This window comes from Panulirus ornatus, chromosome 64 (genome assembly GCF_036320965.1).
Source record: "Panulirus ornatus isolate Po-2019 chromosome 64, ASM3632096v1, whole genome shotgun sequence".
NCBI lineage: Eukaryota > Metazoa > Arthropoda > Malacostraca > Decapoda > Palinuridae > Panulirus > Panulirus ornatus.
In genome coordinates this window covers 14,924,989-14,947,488 of record NC_092287.1, presented here as the reverse complement: position 1 = coordinate 14,947,488, position 22,500 = coordinate 14,924,989, and the positions used below count along the sequence as shown (strand labels likewise).

The following is a 22,500-nucleotide window of genomic DNA, read 5'->3' as shown; positions in this document are numbered from 1 at the left end:
ATATATATATATATATATATATATATATATATATATTATCCATGGGGATAGGGGAGAAAGAATACTTCCCACGTATTCCCTGCGTGTCGTAGAAGGCGACTAAAAGGGGAGGGAGCGGGGGGCTGGAAATCCTCCCCTCTCACTTTTTTTTTTTTTTTTTTTTTTTTTTTCCAAAAGAGGGAACAGAGAAGGGGCCCAGGTGAGGATATTCCCTCAATGGCCCAGTCCTCTGTTCTCAACGCTACCTCGCTAATGCGGGAAATGGCGAATAGTATGAAAGAAAGAATATATATATATATATATATATATATATATATATATATATATATATATATATATATATATATATATATATATATATATATATATATATATATATATATATATATATATATATATGATTGTCCATGTGATTGTTTTGGACAATCACATGTTTACCAAATGGCGTCCTAGCTTCGTCTCCTCGATGTATATCAACTGACTGTTATATTTTTCACTTGTGTCTCCCCTGATGATGTGATTATTACACTAAAGTGCACTTGGGGACTTTTCGTGTTTCATTTTCCCCGTGGACTCATAAGAATATCTTGATCACGCGCAAAATTGTGATCCTTTCCATATATATATATATATATATATATATATATATATATATATATATATATATATATATATATATATATATATATATATATATATATATATATATATATTCTGGAAGGAGGTAAATAGGGTGCGTAAGACAAGGGAGCAAATGGGAACTTCAGTGAAGGGCGTAAATGGGGAGGTGATAACAAGTAGTGGTGATGTGAGAAGGAGATGGAATGAGTATTTTGAAGGTTTGTTGAATGTGTCTGATGACAGAGTGGCAGATATAGGGTGTTTGGGTCGAGGTGGTGTGCAAAGTGAGAGGGTTATGGAAAATGATTTGGTAAACAGAGAAGAGGTAGTAAAAGCTTTGCGGAAGATGAAAGCCGGCAAGGCAGCAGGTTTGGATGGTATTGCAGTGGAATTTATTAAAAAAGGGGGTGACTGTATTGTTGACTGGTTGGTAAGGTTATTTAATGTATGTATGACTCATGGTGAGGTGCCTGAGGATTGGCGGAATGCGTGCATAGTGCCATTGTACAAAGGCAAAGGGGATAAGAGTGAGTTCTCAAATTACAGAAGTATAAGTTTGTTGAGTATTCCTGGTAAATTATATGGGAGGGTATTGATTGAGAGGGTGAAGGCATGTACAGAGCATCAGATTGGGGAAGAGCAGTGTGCTTTCAGAAGTGGTAGAGGATGTGTGGATCAGGTGTTTGCTTTGAAGAATGTATGTGAGAAATACTTAGAAAAGCAAATGGATTTGTATGTAGCATTTATGGATCTGGAGAAGGCATATGATAGAGTTGATAGATATGCTCTGTGGAAGGTATTAAGAATATATGGTGTGGGAGGCAAGTTGTTAGAAGCAGTGAAAAGTTTTTATCGAGGATGTAAGGCATGTGTACGTGTAGGAAGAGAGGAAAGTGATTGGTTCTCAGTGAATGTAGGTTTGCGGCAGGGGTGTGTGATGTCTCCATGGTTGTTTAATTTGTTTATGGATGGGGTTGTTAGGGAGGTAAATGCAAGAGTTTTGGAAAGAGGGGCAAGTATGAAGTCTGTTGGGGATGAGAGAGCTTGGGAAGTGAGTCAGTTGTTGTTCGCTGATGATACAGCGCTGGTGGCGGATTCATGTGAGAAACTGCAGAAGTTGGTGACGGAGTTTGGTAAAGTGTGTGGAAGAAGAAAGTTAAGAGTAAATGTGAATAAGAGCAAGGTTATTAGGTACAGTAGGGTTGAGGGTCAAGTCAATTGGGAGGTGAGTTTGAATGGAGAAAAACTGGAGGAAGTGAAGTGTTTTAGATATCTGGGAGTGGATCTGTCAGCGAATGGAACCATGGAAGCGGAAGTGGATCATAGAGTGGGGGAGGGGGCGAAAATTTTGGGAGCCTTGAAAAATGTGTGGAAGTCGAGAACATTTTCCCGGAAAGCAAAAATGGGTATGTTTGAAGGAATAGTGGTTCCAACAATGTTGTATGGTTGCGAGGCGTGGGCTATGGATAGAGTTGTGCGCAGGAGGATGGATGTGCTGGAAATGAGATGTTTGAGGACAATGTGTGATGTGAGGTGTTTTGATCGAGTAAGTAACGTAAGGGTAAGAGAGATGTGTGGAAATAAAAAGAGCGTGGTTCAGAGAGCAGAAGAGGGTGTTTTGAAATGGTTTGGGCACATGGAGAGAATGAGTGAGGAAAGATTGACCAAGAGGATATATGTGTCGGAGGTGGAGGGAACGAGGAGAAGAGGCAGACCAAATTGGAGGTGGAAAGATGGAGTGAAAAGGATTTTTTGTGATCGGGGCCTGAACATGCAGGAGGGTGAAAGGAGGGCAAGGAATAGAGTGAATTGGAGCGATGTGGTATACCGTGGTTGACGTGCTGTCAGAGGATTGAATCAAGGCATGTGAAGCGTCCGGGGTAAATCATGGAAAGCTGTGTAGGTATGTATATTTGCGTGTGTGGACGTGTGTATGTACATGTGTATGGGGGGGGTTGGGCCATTTCTTTCGTCTGTTTCCTTGCGCTACCTCGCAAACGCGGGAGATAGCGACAAAGTATAAAAAAAGAAAAAAAAAAAAATATATATATATATATATATATATATATATATATATATATATATATATATATATATATATATATATATATATATATATATATATATATATATATATATATATATATATATATATATATATATATATATATATATATATAAGGAGACTAAAGGGGACGAGAGTGGAAACAGAAGGAGTCATGCGGGGAGTGTTCATCCTTCTCGAAGGCTCAGATTGGGGTGTCTAAATGTGTGTGGATGTAACCAAGATGAGAAAAAGGAGAGATAGGTAGAATGTTTAAGGAAAGGAACCTGGATGTTCTGGCTCTAAGTGAAACGAAGCTCAAGGGTAAAGGGGAAGAGCGGTTTGGGAATGTTTGGGATTAAAATTAGGGATTGGTGAAAAGACAAGAGCAAAGGAAGGGTTGGCACTACTGAAAGATGAGTTGTGAGAGTATGTGATAGAGTGTAATAAAGTAAACTCTAGATTGATATGGATAAAACTGAAAGTGGATGGAGAGAGATGGGTGATTATTGGTGTTTATGCCCCTGGTCATGAGAAGAAAGATCATACGAGGCAGGTGTTTTGAGAGCAGCTAAGTGCAGCTGAGTGAGTGTGTTAGCAGCTTTGATGCACGACACCGGGTTATAGTAATGGACGATTTAAATGCAAAGGCGAGAAATGTGGCAGTTGAGGGTATGATTCGTGTACATGGGGTGTTCAGTGTTATAAATGGAAATGGTAAAGAGCTTGTAGATTTGTGTGCTGAAAATGGAATGGTGATTGGGAATACCTGGTTTAAAAAGAGAGATATACGTAAGTACATGTATGTAAGTAGGTGAGATGGCCAGAGAGCATCATTGGATTATGTACTAGTTGATGGACGCGTAAGAGAGAGATTTTTGGATGTCAATGTGCTGAGAGGGGCAACTGGAGGGATGTCTGATTATTATCTTTTGTAGGCAAAGTTGAAGATTTGTAGAGGTTTTTCAGAAAAAAAAAAATGTTGGGGTGAAGAGAGCGGTGAGAGTAAGTGATCTTGGAAAGGAGACTTGTGTGAGGAAGTATCAGGAGAGATTGAGTGCAGAATGGGAAAAGGTAAGAGCAAATGACGTAAGGGGAGAGGAGAAGGAATAGGATGCATTTAGGGAAGTAGTGATGGCTTGCGCAAAATCTACCTGAAGCATGAGAAAGGTGGGAGGTATGCAGATTAGAAAGAGTAGTGAGTGGTGGAATGAAGGAGTAAGGTTGTTAGTGAAAGAGAAGAGAGAAGTATTTGGACGATTTTTGCAGGGAAATAATGCAAATGACTAGGAGATGTAAGAAAGAAAGAGGTAGGAGGTCAAGAGAAAAGTGCAAGAGGTGAGAAAGAGGGTAAATGAGACTTGAGTGAGAGAGTACCGTTAAATTTTAGGGAGAATAAAAAGATGTTTTGGAAGGAGGTAAATAAAGTGCGTAAGGTAAGAGAACAAATGGGAACATCTGTGAAGGGGGCTAATGGGAGGTAATAACAAGTAGTGGTAAAGTAAGAAGGAGATGCAGTGAGTATTCTGAAGGTTTGTTGAATGTGTTTGATGATAGAGTGGCAGATATAGGGTGTCTTGCTCGAGGCGGTGTGCGAAGTGAGAGGGTCAGGGATAATGGTTTGATAAAGAGAGAGGAGGTAGTGAAAGCTTTGCGGAAGATGAAAGCCGGCAAGGAGACGAGTTTGGATGGTATTGCAGTAAAAGATATTAAAAAAGGGGGTGACTGTGCTATTGGCTGGTTAGAGAGGATATTCAATGTATGTATGGTTCATGGTGAAGTGCCTGAAGATTGGCGGAATGCATGTATAGTGCCATTGTGCAAAAGCAAAGGGGATAAAAGTGAGTGTTCAAATTACAGAGGAATAAGTTTGCTGAGTATTCCTGGGAAATTACATTGATTAATTTTGGATAGGGTTGTTAGGGAGGTGAATGCAAGAGTTTTGGAGGGAGGGGCACGTATGCAGTCTGTTGTGGATGAGAGGGCTTGGGAAGTGAGTCAGCTGTTGTTGGCTGATGATACAGCGCTGGTGGCTGAGAAGCTGCAGAAACTGGTGACTGAGTTTGGTAAAGTGTGTGAAAAAAGAAAGCTGAGAGTAAATATGAATAAGAGAAAGGTTATTAGGTTCAGTAGAGTTGAGGGACAAGTCAATTGGGAGGTAAGTTTGAATGAAAAAAAAACCGGAATAAGTTAAGTGTTTTAGATATCTGGGAGTGGATTTGGCAGCGGATGGAACTATGGAAGCGGAAGTGAGTCACAGTGTAGGGAAAGGGCCAATGTTCTGAGAGCGTTGAAGAATGTGCTGAAGGCGAGAACGTTATCTCGGAGAGCAATAATGGGTGTGTTAGAAGGAATAGTGGTTCCAACAATGTTATATGGTTGCGAGGTATGGGCTATAGATAGGTTTATGCGGAGGAGAGTGGCTATGAGGACAATATTTGGTGTAAGGTTGTTTGATCGAGTAAGTAATAAAAGGGTAAGAGAGATGTGTGGTAGTATAAAGAGTGTGTTTGAGAGAGCAAAAGAGTGTTTTGGAATGGTTTAGTCACATGGAGAGGATGAGTGAGGAAAGACTGACAAAGAGGATATATGTATCAGAGGTGGAGGGAACGAGGAGAAGTGGAGACCAAATCTGAGGAGGAAGGATGGAGTGAAAAAGATTTTGAGCGATCGGTACCTGAACCTACATGAGGGTGAAAGGCGTGCAAGGAATAGAGTGAATTGGAACGATGTGGTATATTGGGGTCGGCGTGTTGTCAATGGATTGAACCAGGGCATGTGAAGCGTATGGGGTAAACCATAGAAAGCTTTGTGGGACCTGGATGTGGAAGAGGAGCTGTGGTTTCGGTGCATTGCACATGCCAGCTAGAGACTGAGTGTGAACGAATGTAATCTTTGTTGTGTATTCCTGGCGCTAACTTGCGTGCGCGCGGGGGGAGTGGGTACCATTTCATGTGTGGCGGGGTGGCGACGGAAATGCATTAAGGCAGGATGTTTCAATGTGTACATGTGTGTATGTGTGTATGTCTGTGTATGTATATGTATGCATACGTTGAAAATTATAGGTATGTATATGTGCGTGTGTGTGCGTTTATGTATATGCATATGTATGTGGGTGGGATGGGCCAGTCTTTCGTTTGTTTCCTTGCGCTATATCGGTAACAAAGGAGACAGCGAAAAGTATGATAACAATATATGAAAATGATAACATATATGCATATATATATATATGCATATATATATATATATATATATATATATATATATATATATATATATATATATATATATATATATATATATATATATATATATATATATATATTTTTTTTTTTTTTTTTGCTTTGTCGCTGTCTCCCGCGTTTGCGAAGTAGCGCAAGGAAACAGACGAAAGAAATGGCCCAACCCACCCCCATACACATGTATATACATACGTCCACACACGCAAATATACAGACCTACACAGCTTTCCATGGTTTACCCCAGACGCTTCACATACCCTGATTCAATCCACTGACAGCACGTCAACCCCGGTATACCACATCGATCCAATTCACTCTATTCCTTTCACCCTCCTGCATGTTCAGGCCCCGATCACACAAAATCTTTTTCACTCCATCTTTCCACCTAAAATTTGGTCTCCCACTTCTCCTCGTTCCCTCCACCTCCGACACATATATCCTCTTGGTCAATCTTTCCTAACTCATTCTGTCCATGTGCCCAAACCATTTCAAAACACCCTCTTCTGCTCTCTCAACCACGCTCTTTTTATTTCCGCACATCTCTCTTACCCTTACGTTACTTACTCGATCAAACCACCTCACACCACACATTGTCCTCAAACATCTCATTTCCAGCATATCCATCCTCCTGCGCACAACTCTATCCATAGCCCACGCCTCGCAACCATACAACATTGTTGGAACCACTATTCCTATATATATATATAGAGATGCTCTGTGGAAGGTATTAAGAATATATGGTGTGGGAGGCAAGTTGTTAGAAGCAGTGAAAAGTTTTTATCGAGGATGTAAGGCATGTGTACGTGTAGGAAGAGAGGAAAGTGATTGGTTCTCAGTGAATGTAGGTTTGCGGCAGGGGTGTGTGATGTCTCCATGGTTGTTTAATTTGTTTATGGATGGGGTTGTTAGGGAGGTGAATGCAAGAGTTTTGGAAAGAGGGGCAAGTATGAAGTCTGTTGGGGATGAGAGAGCTTGGGAAGTGAGTCAGTTGTTGTTCGCTGATGATACAGCGCTGGTGGCTGATTCATGTGAGAAACTGCAGAAGCTGGTGACTGAGTTTGGTAAAGTGTGTGAAAGAAGAAAGTTAAGAGTAAATGTGAATAAGAGCAAGGTTATTAGGTACAGTAGGGTTGAGGGTCAAGTCAATTGGGAGGTGAGTTTGAATGGAGAAAAACGGGAGGAAGTGAAGTGTTTTAGATATCTGGGAGTGGATCTGGCAGCGGAAGTGGATCATAGGGTGGGGGAGGGGGCGAAAATTTTGGGAGCCTTGAAGAATGTGTGGAAGTCGAGAACATTATCTCGGAAAGCAAAAATGGGTATGTTTGAAGGAATAGTGGTTCCAACAATGTTGTATGGTTGCGAGGCGTGGGCTATGGATAGAGTTGTGCGCAGGAGGATGGATGTGCTGGAAATGAGATGTTTGAGGACAATGTGTGGTGTGAGGTGGTTTGATCGAGTAAGTAACGTAAGGGTAAGAGAGATGTGTGGAAATAAAAAGAGCGTGGTTGAGAGAGCAGAAGAGGGTGTTTTGAAATGGTTTGGGCACATGAAGAGAATGAGTGAGGAAAGATTGACCAAGAGGATATATGTGTCGGAGGTGGAGGGTACGAGGAGAAGAGGGAGACCAAATTTTAGGTGGAAAGATGGAGTGAAAAAGATTTTGTGTGATCGGGGCCTGAACATGCAGGAGGGTGAAAGGAGGGCAAGGAATAGAGTGAATTGGAGCGATGTGGTATACCGGGGTTGACGTGCTGTCAGTGGATTGAATCGTGGCATGTGAAGCGTCTGGGGTAAACCATGGAAAGCTGTGTAGGTATGTATATTTGCGTGTGTGGACGTATGTATATACATACATGTGTATGGGGGTGGGTTGGGCCATTTCTTTCGTCTGTTTCCTTGCGCTACCTCGCAAACGCGGGAGACAGCGGCAAAAAAAAAAAATATATATATATATATATATATATATATATATATATATATATATATATATATATATATATATATATATATATATATATATATATATATATATATATATATATATATATATATATATATATATATATATATATATATATATATATATATATATATATATATATGTATATATATATATATATATATATATATATATATATATATATATATATATATATATATATATATATATATATATATATATATTTATATATATATATATATATATATATATATATATATATATATATATATATATATATATATATATATATATATATATATATATTATTATAATCATTATTATTATTATTACTATTATTATTATTGTCATTATTATTATACTTTGTCGCTGTCTCTCGCGTTAGTGAGGTAGAGCAAAAGAAACAAATGAAAGAATGCCCGAACAAGCCCACATACACATGTATATACATACACGTCCACACACGCACATATACATACCTATACATCTCAACGTATATATATATATGTATATATATATATATATATATATATATATATATATATATATATATATATATATATATATATATATATATATATATATATATATATATATATATATATATATATGTATATATACACACACAGACATATACATGTATACACATATACATAATTCATACTGTCTGCCTTTATTCATTCCTGTCGCCACCACGCCACACATGAAATAACAACCCCCTCCACCCGCATATGCGCGAGTTAGCGCTAGGAAAAGACAACAAAGGCCACTTTCGTTCACACTCAGTCTCTAGCTGTCATGTATAATGCACCGAAACCACAGCTCCCTTCCACATCCAGGCACAACAGAACCTTCCATGGTTTATCCCAGACGCTTAAACGCGCCCTAATTCAATCCATTGACAGCACGTCGACCCCGGTATACCACATCGTTCCAATTCACCCTATTCCTTACACGCCTTTCACCCTCCTGCATGTTCAAGCCCCGATCACTCAAAATATTTTTCACTCTTTTTCCACCTCTGATTTGGTCTCCCACTTCTCGTTCCCTCCACTTCTCACACATATATCAGCTTTATCAATCTTTCCTCACTTATTCTCTCCATGTGACTAAACAATTTCAAAACACCCTCCTCTGCTCTCTCAACCACACTCTTTTTATTACCACACATCTCTCTCTCACCCTCTTATTACTTACTCGATCAAACCACCTCACACCAAATATTGTCCTCAAACATCTCATTTCCAGCACATCCACCTTCCTCCGCACAACTCTATCTATAGGACACGCCTCGCAACCATATATCATTGTTAGAACCACTAATCCTTCAAACATACCCAATTTTGCTTTCCAAGATGACGTTCTCGGCTTCCACACATTCTTCAACGCTCCCAGAACTTTCGCCCCCTCCCCCACCCTATGATTCACTTCCACTTCCATGGTTCCATGCGCTGCTAAATCCACTCCCAGATATCTAAAACACTTCACTTCTTCCAGTTTTTCTCCATTCAAACTCACCTCCCAATTACATTGTCCTTCAACCCTAATGTACCTAATAACGTTGCTCTTATTCATATATACTCTCAGCGTTATTCTTTCACACACTTTAAGAAACTCAGTCACCAGCATCTGCAGTTTGTCACCCGAATCAGCCACCAGCGTCGTATCATCAGCGAACAACAACTGACTCACTTCCCAAGCTGTCTCATCCACAACAGACTGCATACTTGCCCCTCTTTCCAAAACTCTTGCATTCACCTCCCTAACAACCCCATCCATAACTAAATTAAACAACCATGGATACATCACGCATCCTTGCCGCAAACCAACAATCACTGAAAACAAAACGCTTTCCTCTCTCCCTATACGTACACATGCTTTACATTCTCGATAAAAACTTTTCACTGTTTCTCACAACTTGCCTCCCACACCATATATTCTTAATACCTTCCACAGAGCATCTTTATCAAGTCTATCCTATGCCGTCTCCAGATCCATAAATGCTACATACAAATTCAATTGCTTTTCTAAGTATTTCTCACATATATTCTTCAAAGGAAACACCAGATCCACACATCCTCTACCACTTCTGACATATATATATATATATATATATATATATATATATATATATATATATATATATATATATATATATATATATATATATATATATATATATATATATTTTTTTTTTTTGCTTTGTCGCTGTCTCCCGCGTTTGCGAGGTAGCTCAAGGAAACAGACGAAAGAAATGGCCCAAACCACCCCCATACAAATGTATATACATACGTCCACACACGCAAATATACATACCTACACAGCTTTCCATGGTTTACCCCATACGCTTCACATGCCCTGATTCATTCCACTGACAGCACGTCAACCCCGGTATACCACATCGATCCAATTCACTCTATTCCTTGCCCTCCTTTCACCCTCCTGCATGTTCAGGCCCCGATCACACAAAATCTTTTTCACTCCATCTTTCCACCTAAAATTTGGTCTCCCACTTCTCATCGTTCCCTCCACCTCCGACACATATATCCTCTTGGTCAATCTTTCCTCACTCATTCCCTCCATGTGCCCAAACCATTTCAAAAAACCCTCTTCTGCTCTCTCAACCACGCTCTTTTTATTTCCACATATCTCTCTTACCCTTACGTTACTTACTCGATCAAACCACCTCACACCACACATTGTCCTCAAACATCTAATTTCCAGCATATCCATCCTCCTGCGCGCAACTGTATCCATAGCCCACGCCTCGCAACCATACAACATTGTTGGAACCACTATTCCTTCAAACATACCCATTTTTGTTTTCCGAGATAATGTTCTCGACTTCCACACATTCTTCAAGGCTCCCAGGATTTTCGCCCCCTCCCCCACCCTATGATCCACTTCCGCTTCCATGGTTCTATCCTCTGCCAGATACACTCCCAGATATCGAAAACACTTTACTAACTCCAGTTTTTCTCCATTCAAACTTACCTCCCAATTGACTTGACCCTCAACCCTACTGTACCTAATAACCTTGCTCTTATTCACATTTACTCTTAACTTTCTTCTTTCACACACTTTACCAAACTCAGTCACCAGCTTCTGCAGTTTCTCACATGAATCAGCCATCAGCGCTGGATCATCAGCGAACAACAACTGACTCACTTCCCAAGCTCTATCATCCACAACAGATTTCATTTTTGCCCCCTTTCCAAAACTCTTGCATTCACCTCCCTAACAACCCCATCCATAAACAAATTAAACAACCATGGAGACATCACACACCCCTGCCGCAAACCTGCATTCACTGAGAACCAATCACTTTCGTCTCTTCCTACACGTACACATGCCTTACATCCTCGATAAAAACTTTTCACTGCTTCTAACAACTTGCCTCCCACAGCATATATTCTTAATACCTTCCACTGAGCATCTCTATCAACTCTATCATATGCCTTCTCCAGATCAATAAATGCTACATACAAATCCATTTGCTTTTCTAAGTATTTCTCACATACATTCTTCAAAGCAAACACCTGATCCACACATCCTCTACCACTTCTGAAACCACACTGCTCTTCCCCAATCTGATGCTCTGCACATGCCTTCACCCTCTCAATCAATACCCTCCCATATAATTTACCAGGAATACTCAACAAACTTATACCTCTGTAATTTGAGCACTCACTCTTATCCCCTTTGCCTTTGTACAATGGCACTATACACGCATTCCGCCAATCCTCAGGCACCTCACCATGAGTCATACATACATTAAATAACCTTACCCACCAGTCAACAATACAGTCACCCCCTTTTTTAATAAATTCCACTGCAATACCATCCAAACCTGCTGCCTTGCCGGCTTTCATCTTCCGCAAAGCTTTTACTACCTCTTCTCTGTTTACCAAATCATTTTCCCAACCCTCTCACTTTGCACACCAAAGTGATATATATATATATATATATATATATATATATATATATTTATATATATATATATATATATATATATATATATATATATATATATATATATATATATATATACATATATATATATATAGGTTTGCGGCAGGGGTGTGTGATGTCTCCATGGTTGTTTAATTTGTTTATGGATGGGGTTGTTAGGGAGGTAAATGCAAGAGTTTTGGAAAGAGGGGCAAGTATGAAGTCTGTTGGGGATGAGAGAGCTTGGGAAGTGACTCAGTTGTTGTTCGCTGATGATACAGCGCTGGTGGCTGATTCATATGAGAAACTGCAGAAGCTGGTGACTGAGTTTGGTAAAGTGTGTGGAAGAAGAAAGTTAAGAGTAAATGTGAATAAGAGCAAGGTTATTAGGTACAGTAGGGTTGAGGGTCAAGTCAATTGGGAGGTGAGTTTGAATGGAGAAAAACTGGAGGAAGTGAAGTGTTTTAGATATCTGGGAGTGGATCTGGCAGCGGATGGAACCATGGAAGCGGAAGTGGATCATAGGGTGGGGGAGGGGGCGAAAATCCTGGGGGCCTTGAAGAATGTGTGGAAGTCGAGAACATTATCTAGGAAAGCAAAAATGGGTATGTTTGAAGGAATAGTGGTTCCAACAATGTTGTATGGTTGCGAGGCGTGGGCTATGGATAAAGTTGTGCGCAGGAGGATGGATGTGCTGGAAATGAGATGTTTGAGGACAATATGTGGTGTGAGGTGGTTTGATCGAGTGAGTAACGTAAGGGTAAGAGAGATGTGTGGAAATAAAAAGAGCGTGGTTGAGATCAAACCACCTCACACCACATATTGTCCTCAAACATCTCATTTCTAGCACATCCATCCTCCTGCGCGCAACTGTATCCATAGCCCACGCCTCGCAACCATACAACATTGTTGGAACCACTATTCCTTGAAACATACCCATTTTTGCTTTCCGAGATAATGTTCTCGACTTCCACACATTCTTCAAGGCTCCCAGGATTTTCGCCCCCTCCCCAACCCTATGATCCACTTCTGCTTCCATGGTTCCATCCGCTGCCAGATCCACTCCCAGATATCTAAAACACTTTACTTCCTCCAGTTTTTCTCCATTCAAACTTACCTCCCAATTGACTTGACCCTCAACCCTACTGTACCTAATAACCTTGCTCTTATTCACATTTACTCTTAACTTTCTTCTTTCACACACTTTACCAAACTCAGTCACCAGCTTCTGCAGTTTCTCACATGAATCAGCCATCTGCGCTGTATCATCAGCGAAGAACAACTGACTCACTTCCCAAGCTCTATCATCCACAACAGACTTCATTTTTGCCCCTCTTTCCAAAACTCTTGCATTCACCTCCCTAACAACCCCATCCATAAACAAATTAAACAACCATGGAGACATCACACACCCCTGCCGCAAACCTGCATTCACTGAAACCAATCACTTTCCTCTCTTCCTACACGTACACATGCCTTACATCCTCGATAAAAACTTTTCACTGCTTCTAACAACTTGCCTCCCGCACCATATATTCTTAATACCTTCCACTGAGCATCTCTATCAACTCTATCATATGCCTTCTCCAGATCCATAAATGCTACATACAAATCCATTTGCTTTTGTAAGTATTTCTCACATACATTCTTCAAAGCAAACATCTGATCCACATATCCTCTACCACTTCTGAAACCACACTGCTCTTCCCCAATCTGATGCTCTGTACATGCCTTCACCCTCTGAATCAATACCCTCCCATATAATTTACCAGGAATACTCAACAAACTTATACCTCTGTAATTTGAGCACTCACTCTTATCCCCTTTGCCTTTGTACAATGGCACTATGCACGCATTCCGCCAATCCTCAGGCACCTCACCATGAGTCATACATACATTAAATAACCTTACCCACCAGTCAACAATACAGTCACCCCCTTTTTTAATAAATTCCACTACAATACCATCCAAACCTGCTGCCTTGCCGGCTTTCATCATCCGCAAAGCTTTACTACCTCTTCTCTGTTTACCAAATCATTTTCCCAACCCTCTCATTTTGCACACCAAAGTGATATATACATATATATATATATATATATATATATATATATATATATATATATATATATATATATATATATATATATATATAAATATATATATATATATATATATATATATATATATATATATATATATATATATATATATATATATATATATATATATATATATATATATATATATATATATATATATATATATATATATATATATTTATGTATATATATATATATATATATATATATATATATATATATATATATATATATATATATATATATATACATATATATTTTCTTATTTATTTTGTTTTGTCGCTGTCTCCCGCGTTAGCGAGGTAGCGTAAGGAAACAAACGAGAGTATGGCCCAACCCACCCACATATACATGTATATACATACACGTTCACACGCGCAAAATATACATACCTATACATCTCAATGTACACATATATATAAACACACAGACATATACATATATACACATGTACATATTTCATAATGTCTGCCTTTATTTATTCCCATCGGCACCTCGCCACACATGGAATAACAACCCCCTCCCCCGTCATATGTGCGAGATAGCGCTAGGAAAAGACAAGAAAGGCCACATTCGTTCACACTCAGTCTCTGGCTGTCCTGTAATAATACACCGAAACCACAGCTCCCTTTCCACATCCAGGCCCCACAGAACATTCCATGGTTTACCCCAGACGCTTCACATGCCCTGGTTCAATCCATTGACAGCACGTCAACCCCGGTATACTACATCGTTCCAATTCACTCTATTCCTTGCACGCCTTGCACCCTCCTGCATGTTCAGGCCCCGATCACTCAAGATCTTTTTCACTCTATCTTTCCACCTCCAATTTGGTCTCCCACTTCTCCTCGTTCCCTCCACGTCTGACACATATATCCTCTTTGTCAATCTTTCCTCACTCATTCTCTCCATGTGACCAAACCATTTCAAAACACCCTCTTCTGCTCTCTCAACCACACTCGTTTTATTTCCACACATCTCTCTTACCCTTATATTACTTACTCGATCAAAGCATCTCACCACCAAACCATCAAACCATCTGTGGAAAGTGAGCTGTGGTTTCGGTCCATTATTACATGACAGCTAGAGACTAAGTGTGAACGAATGGGGCCTTTATTGTCTTCTTAGCACTGCCTCGCGCACATGAGGGGGAAGGGGGTTGTTATTTCATGTGTGGCAAGGTGGCGATAGGAATGAATAAAGGTAGACAGGATAAATCATGTACATATGTATAAATATATATGTCTGTGTGTGTATTTATATTTATACGTTGAGATGTATAGGTATATATATTTTGCGTGTGTGTACGTGTATGTATATACATGTGTATGTGGGTGGGTTGGGCTATTCTTTCGTCTGTTTTCTTCACTAACATGCTAACGCGGGAGACAGTGACAAAGCAACATAGATAAATAATAAATAGATAAATAAATAAATAAATATATATATATATATATATATATATATATATATATATATATATATATATATATATATATATATATATATAATTTTTTTTTTTCTTTTTTTCATACTATTCGCCATTTCCCGCGATAGCGAGGTAGCGTTAAGAACAGAGGACTGGGCCTTTGAGGGAATATCCTCACCTGGCCCTCTTCTCTGTTCCTTCTTTTGGAAAATTAAAAAAAAAAGAAAAAAAAAAAAAAAAAAACGAGAGGGGAGGATTTCCAGCCCCCCGCTCCCTTCCCTTTTAGTCGCCTTCTACGACACGCAGGGAATACGTGGGAAGTATTCTTTCTCCCCTATCCCCAGGGATAATATATATATATATATATATATATATATATATATATATATATATATATATATATATATATATATATATATATATATATATATTCCTAGGGATAGGGGAGAAGGAATACTTCCAACGTATTCCCTGCGTGTCGTAAAAGGCGGCTAAAATGGGAGGGAGCGGTTGGCTGGAAATCCTCTCCTCTCGTTTTTTTTTTTTTTTTCAATTTTCCAAAAGAAGGACCAGAGAAGGGGGCCAGGTGAGGATATTCCCTCAAAGGCTGTCTTCTGTTCTTAACGCTATTTCGCTAACGCGGGAAATAGAAAATAGTTCACGGGGAGATGAAACACTATAAGTTCAGAAAGTGCACTTTCGTGAAATAATCACATCATTAGGGAAGATACAAGAAAGAAATATGACAGTCAGTTGATATTCAATATGTGACATCCCGAATGGAGGTTGGGTGCGTCCAAGTCTCCCAACAAGCCTATCATAAACATATTATTAGTAAACAGAGAAGAGGTAGTAAAAGCTTTGTGGAGGATGAAAGCCGGCAAGGCAACGGGTTTGGATGGTATTGCAGTGGAATTTATCAAAAAAGTGGGTGACTGTGTTATTAACTGGATGGTGAGGATATCTAATGTATGTATGACTCATGGTGAGGTGCATGAGGATTGGCGGAATGCATACATAGTGCCATTGTACAAAGGTAAAGGGGATAAATGTGAGTGCTCGAATTAAAGTGGTATAAGTTTGTTGAGTATTCTTGGGAAATTATATGGGAGGGTACTGATTGAGAGGATGAAAGCATGTACAGACCAGCAGATTGGGAAGAGCAGTGTGGTTTCATAAGTGGTAGAGGATGTATGGATCAGGTGTTTGCTTTGAAGAATATATGTGAAAATACTTAGAAAGGAAATGGATTTGTGTGTAGCATTTATAGATCTGGAGAAGGCATGTGATAGAGTTGATAGAGATGCTGTGTGGAAGATATTATGGTGTAGGAGGCAAGTTACTAGAAGCAGTGAAAAGTTTTTATCGAGGATGTAAGGCATGTGTACGAGTAGAAAAGTGGAAAGTGATTGGTTCTCAGTGAATGTCGGTTTGCGGCACGGGTGCGTGATGTCTCCATGGTTGTTTAATTTGTTTATGGATGGGGTTGTTAAGGAGGTGAATGCAAGAGTTTTGGAGAGAGGGGCAAGTATGCAGTCTGTTGTGGATGGGAGGGCATTGGACGTGAGTCAGTTGTTGTTCGCTGATGATACAGCACTGGTGGCTGATTCATGTGAGAAACTGCAGAGGCTGGTGACTGAGTTTGGTAAAGTGTGTACAAGAAGAAAGCTGAGAGTAAATGTGGGTAAGAGCAAGGTTATTAAGTACAGTAAGGTTGAGGGGCAAGTCAATTGGGAGGTAAGTTTGAATGAAGAAAAACTGGGGAAAGTGAAGTATTTACATATCTGGGAGTGAATTTGACAGCGGAAGGTACCATGGAAGCGGAAGTGAATCATAGGGTGGGGGAGGGGGCGAAAGTTATGTGAGCGTTGAAAAATGTGTGGAAGGCGAGAACGTTATCTCGGAAAGCAAAAATGCTCATGTTTGAAGGAATAGTTGTTCCAGCAAAGTTATATGATTGTGAGGCATTGGCTATAGATAGAGATGTTTGAGGACAATATGTGGTGTGAGGTGGTTTGATCGAAGAAGTAATGAAAGGGTAAGAAAGATGTGTGGTAATGAAGAGAGTGTGGCTGAGAGAGCATAAGCGGGTGTTTTGAAATGATTTGGTTACACGGAGAGAATGAGTGAGGAAAGATTGACAAAGAGGATATATGTGTCAGAGGTGGAGGGAACGAGGAGAAGTGGGAGACCAAATTGGAGGTGGAAAGATTGAGTAAAAAAGATTTTGAGTGATCGAGGCCTGAACATTCAGGAGGGTGAAAGGCGTGCAAGGAATAGAGTGAATTGGAACGATGTGGTTCAATCCATTGACAGCACGTCCACCTCGGTATATCACATCATTCCAATTCACTCTATTTCTTGCACGCCTTTTACCCTCCTGTATGTTCAGGACCCGATCGCTCAAAATCCTTTTCACTCCATCCTTCCACCTCCAATTTGGTCTGCCGCATCTTCCTTCCTCCACCTCCGACACATATATCCTCTCAGTCAATCTTTCCTCACTCATTCTCTGTGTCTAAACCATTTGAACACATTGTCTTCTGCCCTGTCAACCACACTCTTTTCATTACCACACATCTCTCTTACCCTTTCATCTTTTACTCGGTCAAACCACCTCACACCACATATTGTCCTCAAAAATTTCATTTCCAACACATCCACCCTGCTCCACACAACCCTATCTATAGCCCTATATATAGGAAAAGAGAAAGAAAGGCAGCATTCACTCACATCAATTCTCTAGTTATGTGCAAATGCAGCGAAACTACAGCTCCCTGTACACAACCAGGCCCTACAGATCTTTGCATGGTTTCCCCCGGCTGTTACACATGCCTTGGTTCAGACTACTGACAGCATGTTGACCCCTGTCTTTTAGAGGGAGAATATCTCAATAAATTTATCAACTTTCGAAAAGGGGCTCAGTGCATGAATCAGTGACCGGCTATTGCACGTACGAAAGAGTCTGGATGTTGTCTGGAAGGGCAAGGGAAAGGACCTAATTTTACAGAGGAACAAGGAGTGGACTTACCTGTAAAGGGAGCGCCATAGACGCCAGGGATGCAACAGATGAGGGATTGTGTGGATCCATATTGTCAGCGGGTGAGGAGACTGAGGTACCAGATGTCGCTTCTCCATTCTTCCCTTCCACAATGTGCATGTCCTCCAGAGCCACACGCAGGTTCATCACCTTCTCAACCTGGAGGGGTAATTTCAAGCGAATTATATGTATGGGTTGACGAGCGTCATATCTGGCTTACTATAGTAAATTTGGCACCTTGAATGTACACGGTTCTTGTCCATCAGGGAAATAATGTAACTGAAGGAAGAAGTGACCTCTTTCTCCCACCTGCTGTACACTTATCTTTGAGTTGAACTCCTCATTCATGCACTAGATATTCCTGAGCTCTACATAATCGTTACATTTCTATCTTGATTTTCGTTTCTTTTTCATTGTTCTTTCCTGTTTTCCCACACTCCCTTCAGGTACATACTAGCTCATACAAGCGGCATGCCCTCACACATCCAAATGTTTATTGTTGAAAATTAGTGATCATGTCTTCTCAGTGACAGCAGAACATATACTCTAAACGCTTATGCCTCTATATACTACATTGCGCTGCTCTTCCATGTGTCACCTTATGATACGGAAGTCTAACTTGCGACATTCCTGTCATAATAGCTTCCATGAACTCTGTGAAATAATTCTGGTACAAGTTAGGTCAATATCCATCCATCTAATAATGAAGTATTGTGCACAGAAGCTTTACAGTAGCATATTTGTTCATATGACCTCGTAGCCTTGTGCCTCTGATTCGAAACATCTAAATACTATTCTTGTTTAGAAATTAATACATAGATTCTGTGATACGAATCTGATCTATGACCACTCAATAAGCTTTTATCAAAATCTAAGTACATATGACTTGGTGACCTTGACCTATGGCTGTGACATCCAAAATCTAAATCAGTTAAGACTCTTTCTCCGCAGTGGCTGTGGTTCAGTTTGGTCCACACCATCGACATTTAATAACTCTTCAATCCGTAAAGCCTTGTGGCCTTCATCTTTAACCTTGGAAACTTATTTGTAGAATATCTGCACAAGATTGGTTCATACAAAATGACCCAACCATAGCCAAATTTTTTCCACTCGGTGTGACATATATATATATATATATATATATATATATATATATATATATATATATATATATATATATATATATATATATATATATATACCTCGCAAACGCGGGAGACAGCGACAAAAAAAAAAAAAAAAAAAAAAAAAATATATATATATATATATATATACATATATATATATATATATATATATATATATATATATATATATATATATATATATATATATGTAATACTCCTAATATCCCTGCTTGTGTGTGTGTGAAGATAAGATCTAGTAATGATGGTTTGTCAACTCCTCTCATCCTACTGTGTTCGCTGGCATTTTGGTATGGGAAATTTTTTTGTATATATTCTAAAGACTTTGTATGTGTGTGTGTGTGTGTGTGTGTGTGTGTGTGCACTGGTATCAGTGCAAGACATAAAAGAGAATGGGTGAGATCAACTAGAATAAAAGACACTGGTGTGAATTGGTGAAGTTTAACACTCGTTCACAAGCTGGTACTTACCTGTTGCAGGTGTAGTGCCAGCAGTCCGTGCAGCTTAACAGGGTCCATGAAACTCCCGCCCTTCTGTCTTACGCTGAGCCACACGCAGGCAAGGGGCGGCGGGGCTGGAGCGGGGGCAAAGGAGGAGATGCTGGCGTCAGAGAGGGAGGATCTCTGGAATGCTGGGTCGAGGGTAATGCTCTGTTCGGGGAGACCATACACGCTGACGATCTCCACGGCATCGGCTTCCCTCCCCACCGCCTGCATCACCGCCTCCGTCAGGGTGCCTAGGCCGCCTCCACCACGCTACAAGATACGCCACTTTAGTGCACTACAAGGGATCGACGCAGAGGATGCAAGTAGTGCCAATATGTAATATATGATAATAGTGATGTGAACGTAGCTTTCCCCGAAAGAATTTTCTTGGAAATATTTAGTTGAATGTAGCTCCCGAACAGATTATCAAGATATACTTTAACATCCCTCACTTAACATCGTATAGCAAAAGACTGAAAAGTCGTTGGCCCAGTCGATAGATGACGTACAGTGGCCAGTGATACCAGCCTTTAAGACCAACGTGTGGAGATCAGGTGTAAGGAAATCAGGATATTGTCTGATATAATTCAGGATCACAAGTATATGAAATAATTATATGACGTCTGTTACCCACTCCATGATAAGACTTACATGCACTATGGGTCTTATCTCTACATTTTCAGCTATTACCTTCGAGTTCTGTTATATATGGACAAAGTAGATCTTCTGCTTGGTAGTAATGTCAGCATGGATAAAAGGCTAGTATTACCGTAGGTGTCCAGCTAGCGGCCAGTGCTGAGGGTGTGGTGGGCGTGAGGGTGACGGGGACGGCGTGAGCCAGGGCCTCGGGGGACAAGTACTTGACCACTGCAGTCACCTTGGCTGCCACGTCCCTCTGGCCCCACACTCTGTCAGACACGCTGAAGTGCAGCTCATACCTGAGGCGAAACCGGGATTTGTAGACGTCACTGGCAAAAGAGTTGACGGTTCTCATCAATTGCTGCCATGTTTAAGGAAGAGATGGGAAAAGAGACTTCAAGCGCTGTAGTCTGATAAGGAAAAAAATAGAACTAATTTCCAACACATGAAAGCTCTAAATCAACTTAGGACTTTCAGGTTCTTCTGTATATCATAATTGACTGTACACGACAGAAAGTTGCCTAACCTTTAATCATTGTTTGTGAATTGAAAAAAAGAATTGAAGACTTTAAAATAGAAAATAACATTATTATCGAATGCGTTTTTCTAGATGTCATTAGGGATTTCTGATATGAGAAATTATTGTCTACTTTTTCATTACCTTTCCTTATTTTACGTTGCAAAGAAACGGCTATAAATCAGCAACACTGCAAAGTCCCCTTTCTTTCTTCAAATATATATAATATATATATTATATATATATGATATATAATATATATTATAATTATATATTATTATAATAAATTATATATATTTATATAATAATTAATATAACTGAGATGGCATTACTTCAGTCAATACAATGATCATAGTTTTTAACGTGATTAAACAAGGCATTTGATTCTTGTCCCGTTCTTATACTATATTTATGTTGCTTAAGTCTAACAGAAAGATCCTTACCAGTCTGCCCAGTGTAAAATTTATCACAATTTCCACATGGCACTTTACAGATGCATCCAGGAGAATTTTCTGGTGAATTCCTGATTAAGATATTCTTTATAGTATTATTGTTGCTGAAGGCAAAATTTGCATTAAAGGATTTAAGCAACATGGGAAGCAAAGTAGAATTATTATCAAACGGGAGAACTAAAAGATTCTTGATGTCAGTGGAAGGTTTGGGCTCAACTCTATAAAATGATTTATTTGCTAACTTAAGGGATTTATCAATGAAAGGTCTAAGGTACTTTAACTTAGATCCAATAGAATATATCTTCTCAAACTCGTCATCAAATACGAAATACCCTAAGGAACATCGATTGAAATGATGATAATTTAACTCTGTCATGTTGAGATGAGTAATAATGGATATATGAGCATACATTGGTAGGTTTTCTGTATATGCTAAACTTAAACTTGTTTCCTTGCCTATGGATCATGCAATCTAAAACAGGTAACATACCATTGTTTGGCCAACAAATGAGTATCTACAAATATCTCTCTCCTTACTTAACAATTTAGTACCTTCCATTAAATTTACTTTAGAAAACGAAAATCTTTCACTGATAAATCCCTGAAGTTAGCAAAGAAATCATTTTATAGAGGCCAAACCTCCCACTGACACCAAGAATCTTTTAGTTCTCCCCTTTGATAATGATTTTACTTTGCTTCCAATGTTGCTTAAATCCTTTAATGTAAATGTTCCCTTCAGCAACGATAATACTATACGGAATATCTCAATCAGGAATTCACCAGAAAATTCTCCTGGATGCATCTATAAAGTGCCATGTGGAAACTGTGATAAATTTTATGTTGGGCAGACTGGTAAGGATCTTTCTGTTAGACTTA

The 22,500-nt window shown here is 39.4% G+C and overlaps 1 protein-coding gene across 1 annotated transcript in view; it reads right to left on the bottom strand.

Annotated features, from left to right (window-relative positions):
• The window catches only part of LOC139746244 (uncharacterized), a 1,225,703-nt gene that overhangs the window by 6,680 nt on the left and 1,196,523 nt on the right, over positions 1 to 22,500 (bottom strand). Inside the window, exons 14-16 of the mRNA XM_071657250.1 lie at positions 20,786 to 20,954; positions 20,002 to 20,286; positions 18,378 to 18,545 (exon numbers count right to left, since the gene is read on the bottom strand). Of these exons, the coding sequence (XP_071513351.1) occupies positions 18,378 to 18,545; positions 20,002 to 20,286; positions 20,786 to 20,954 (622 nt within the window). The remainder of the gene's footprint in view (positions 1 to 18,377; positions 18,546 to 20,001; positions 20,287 to 20,785; positions 20,955 to 22,500) is intronic.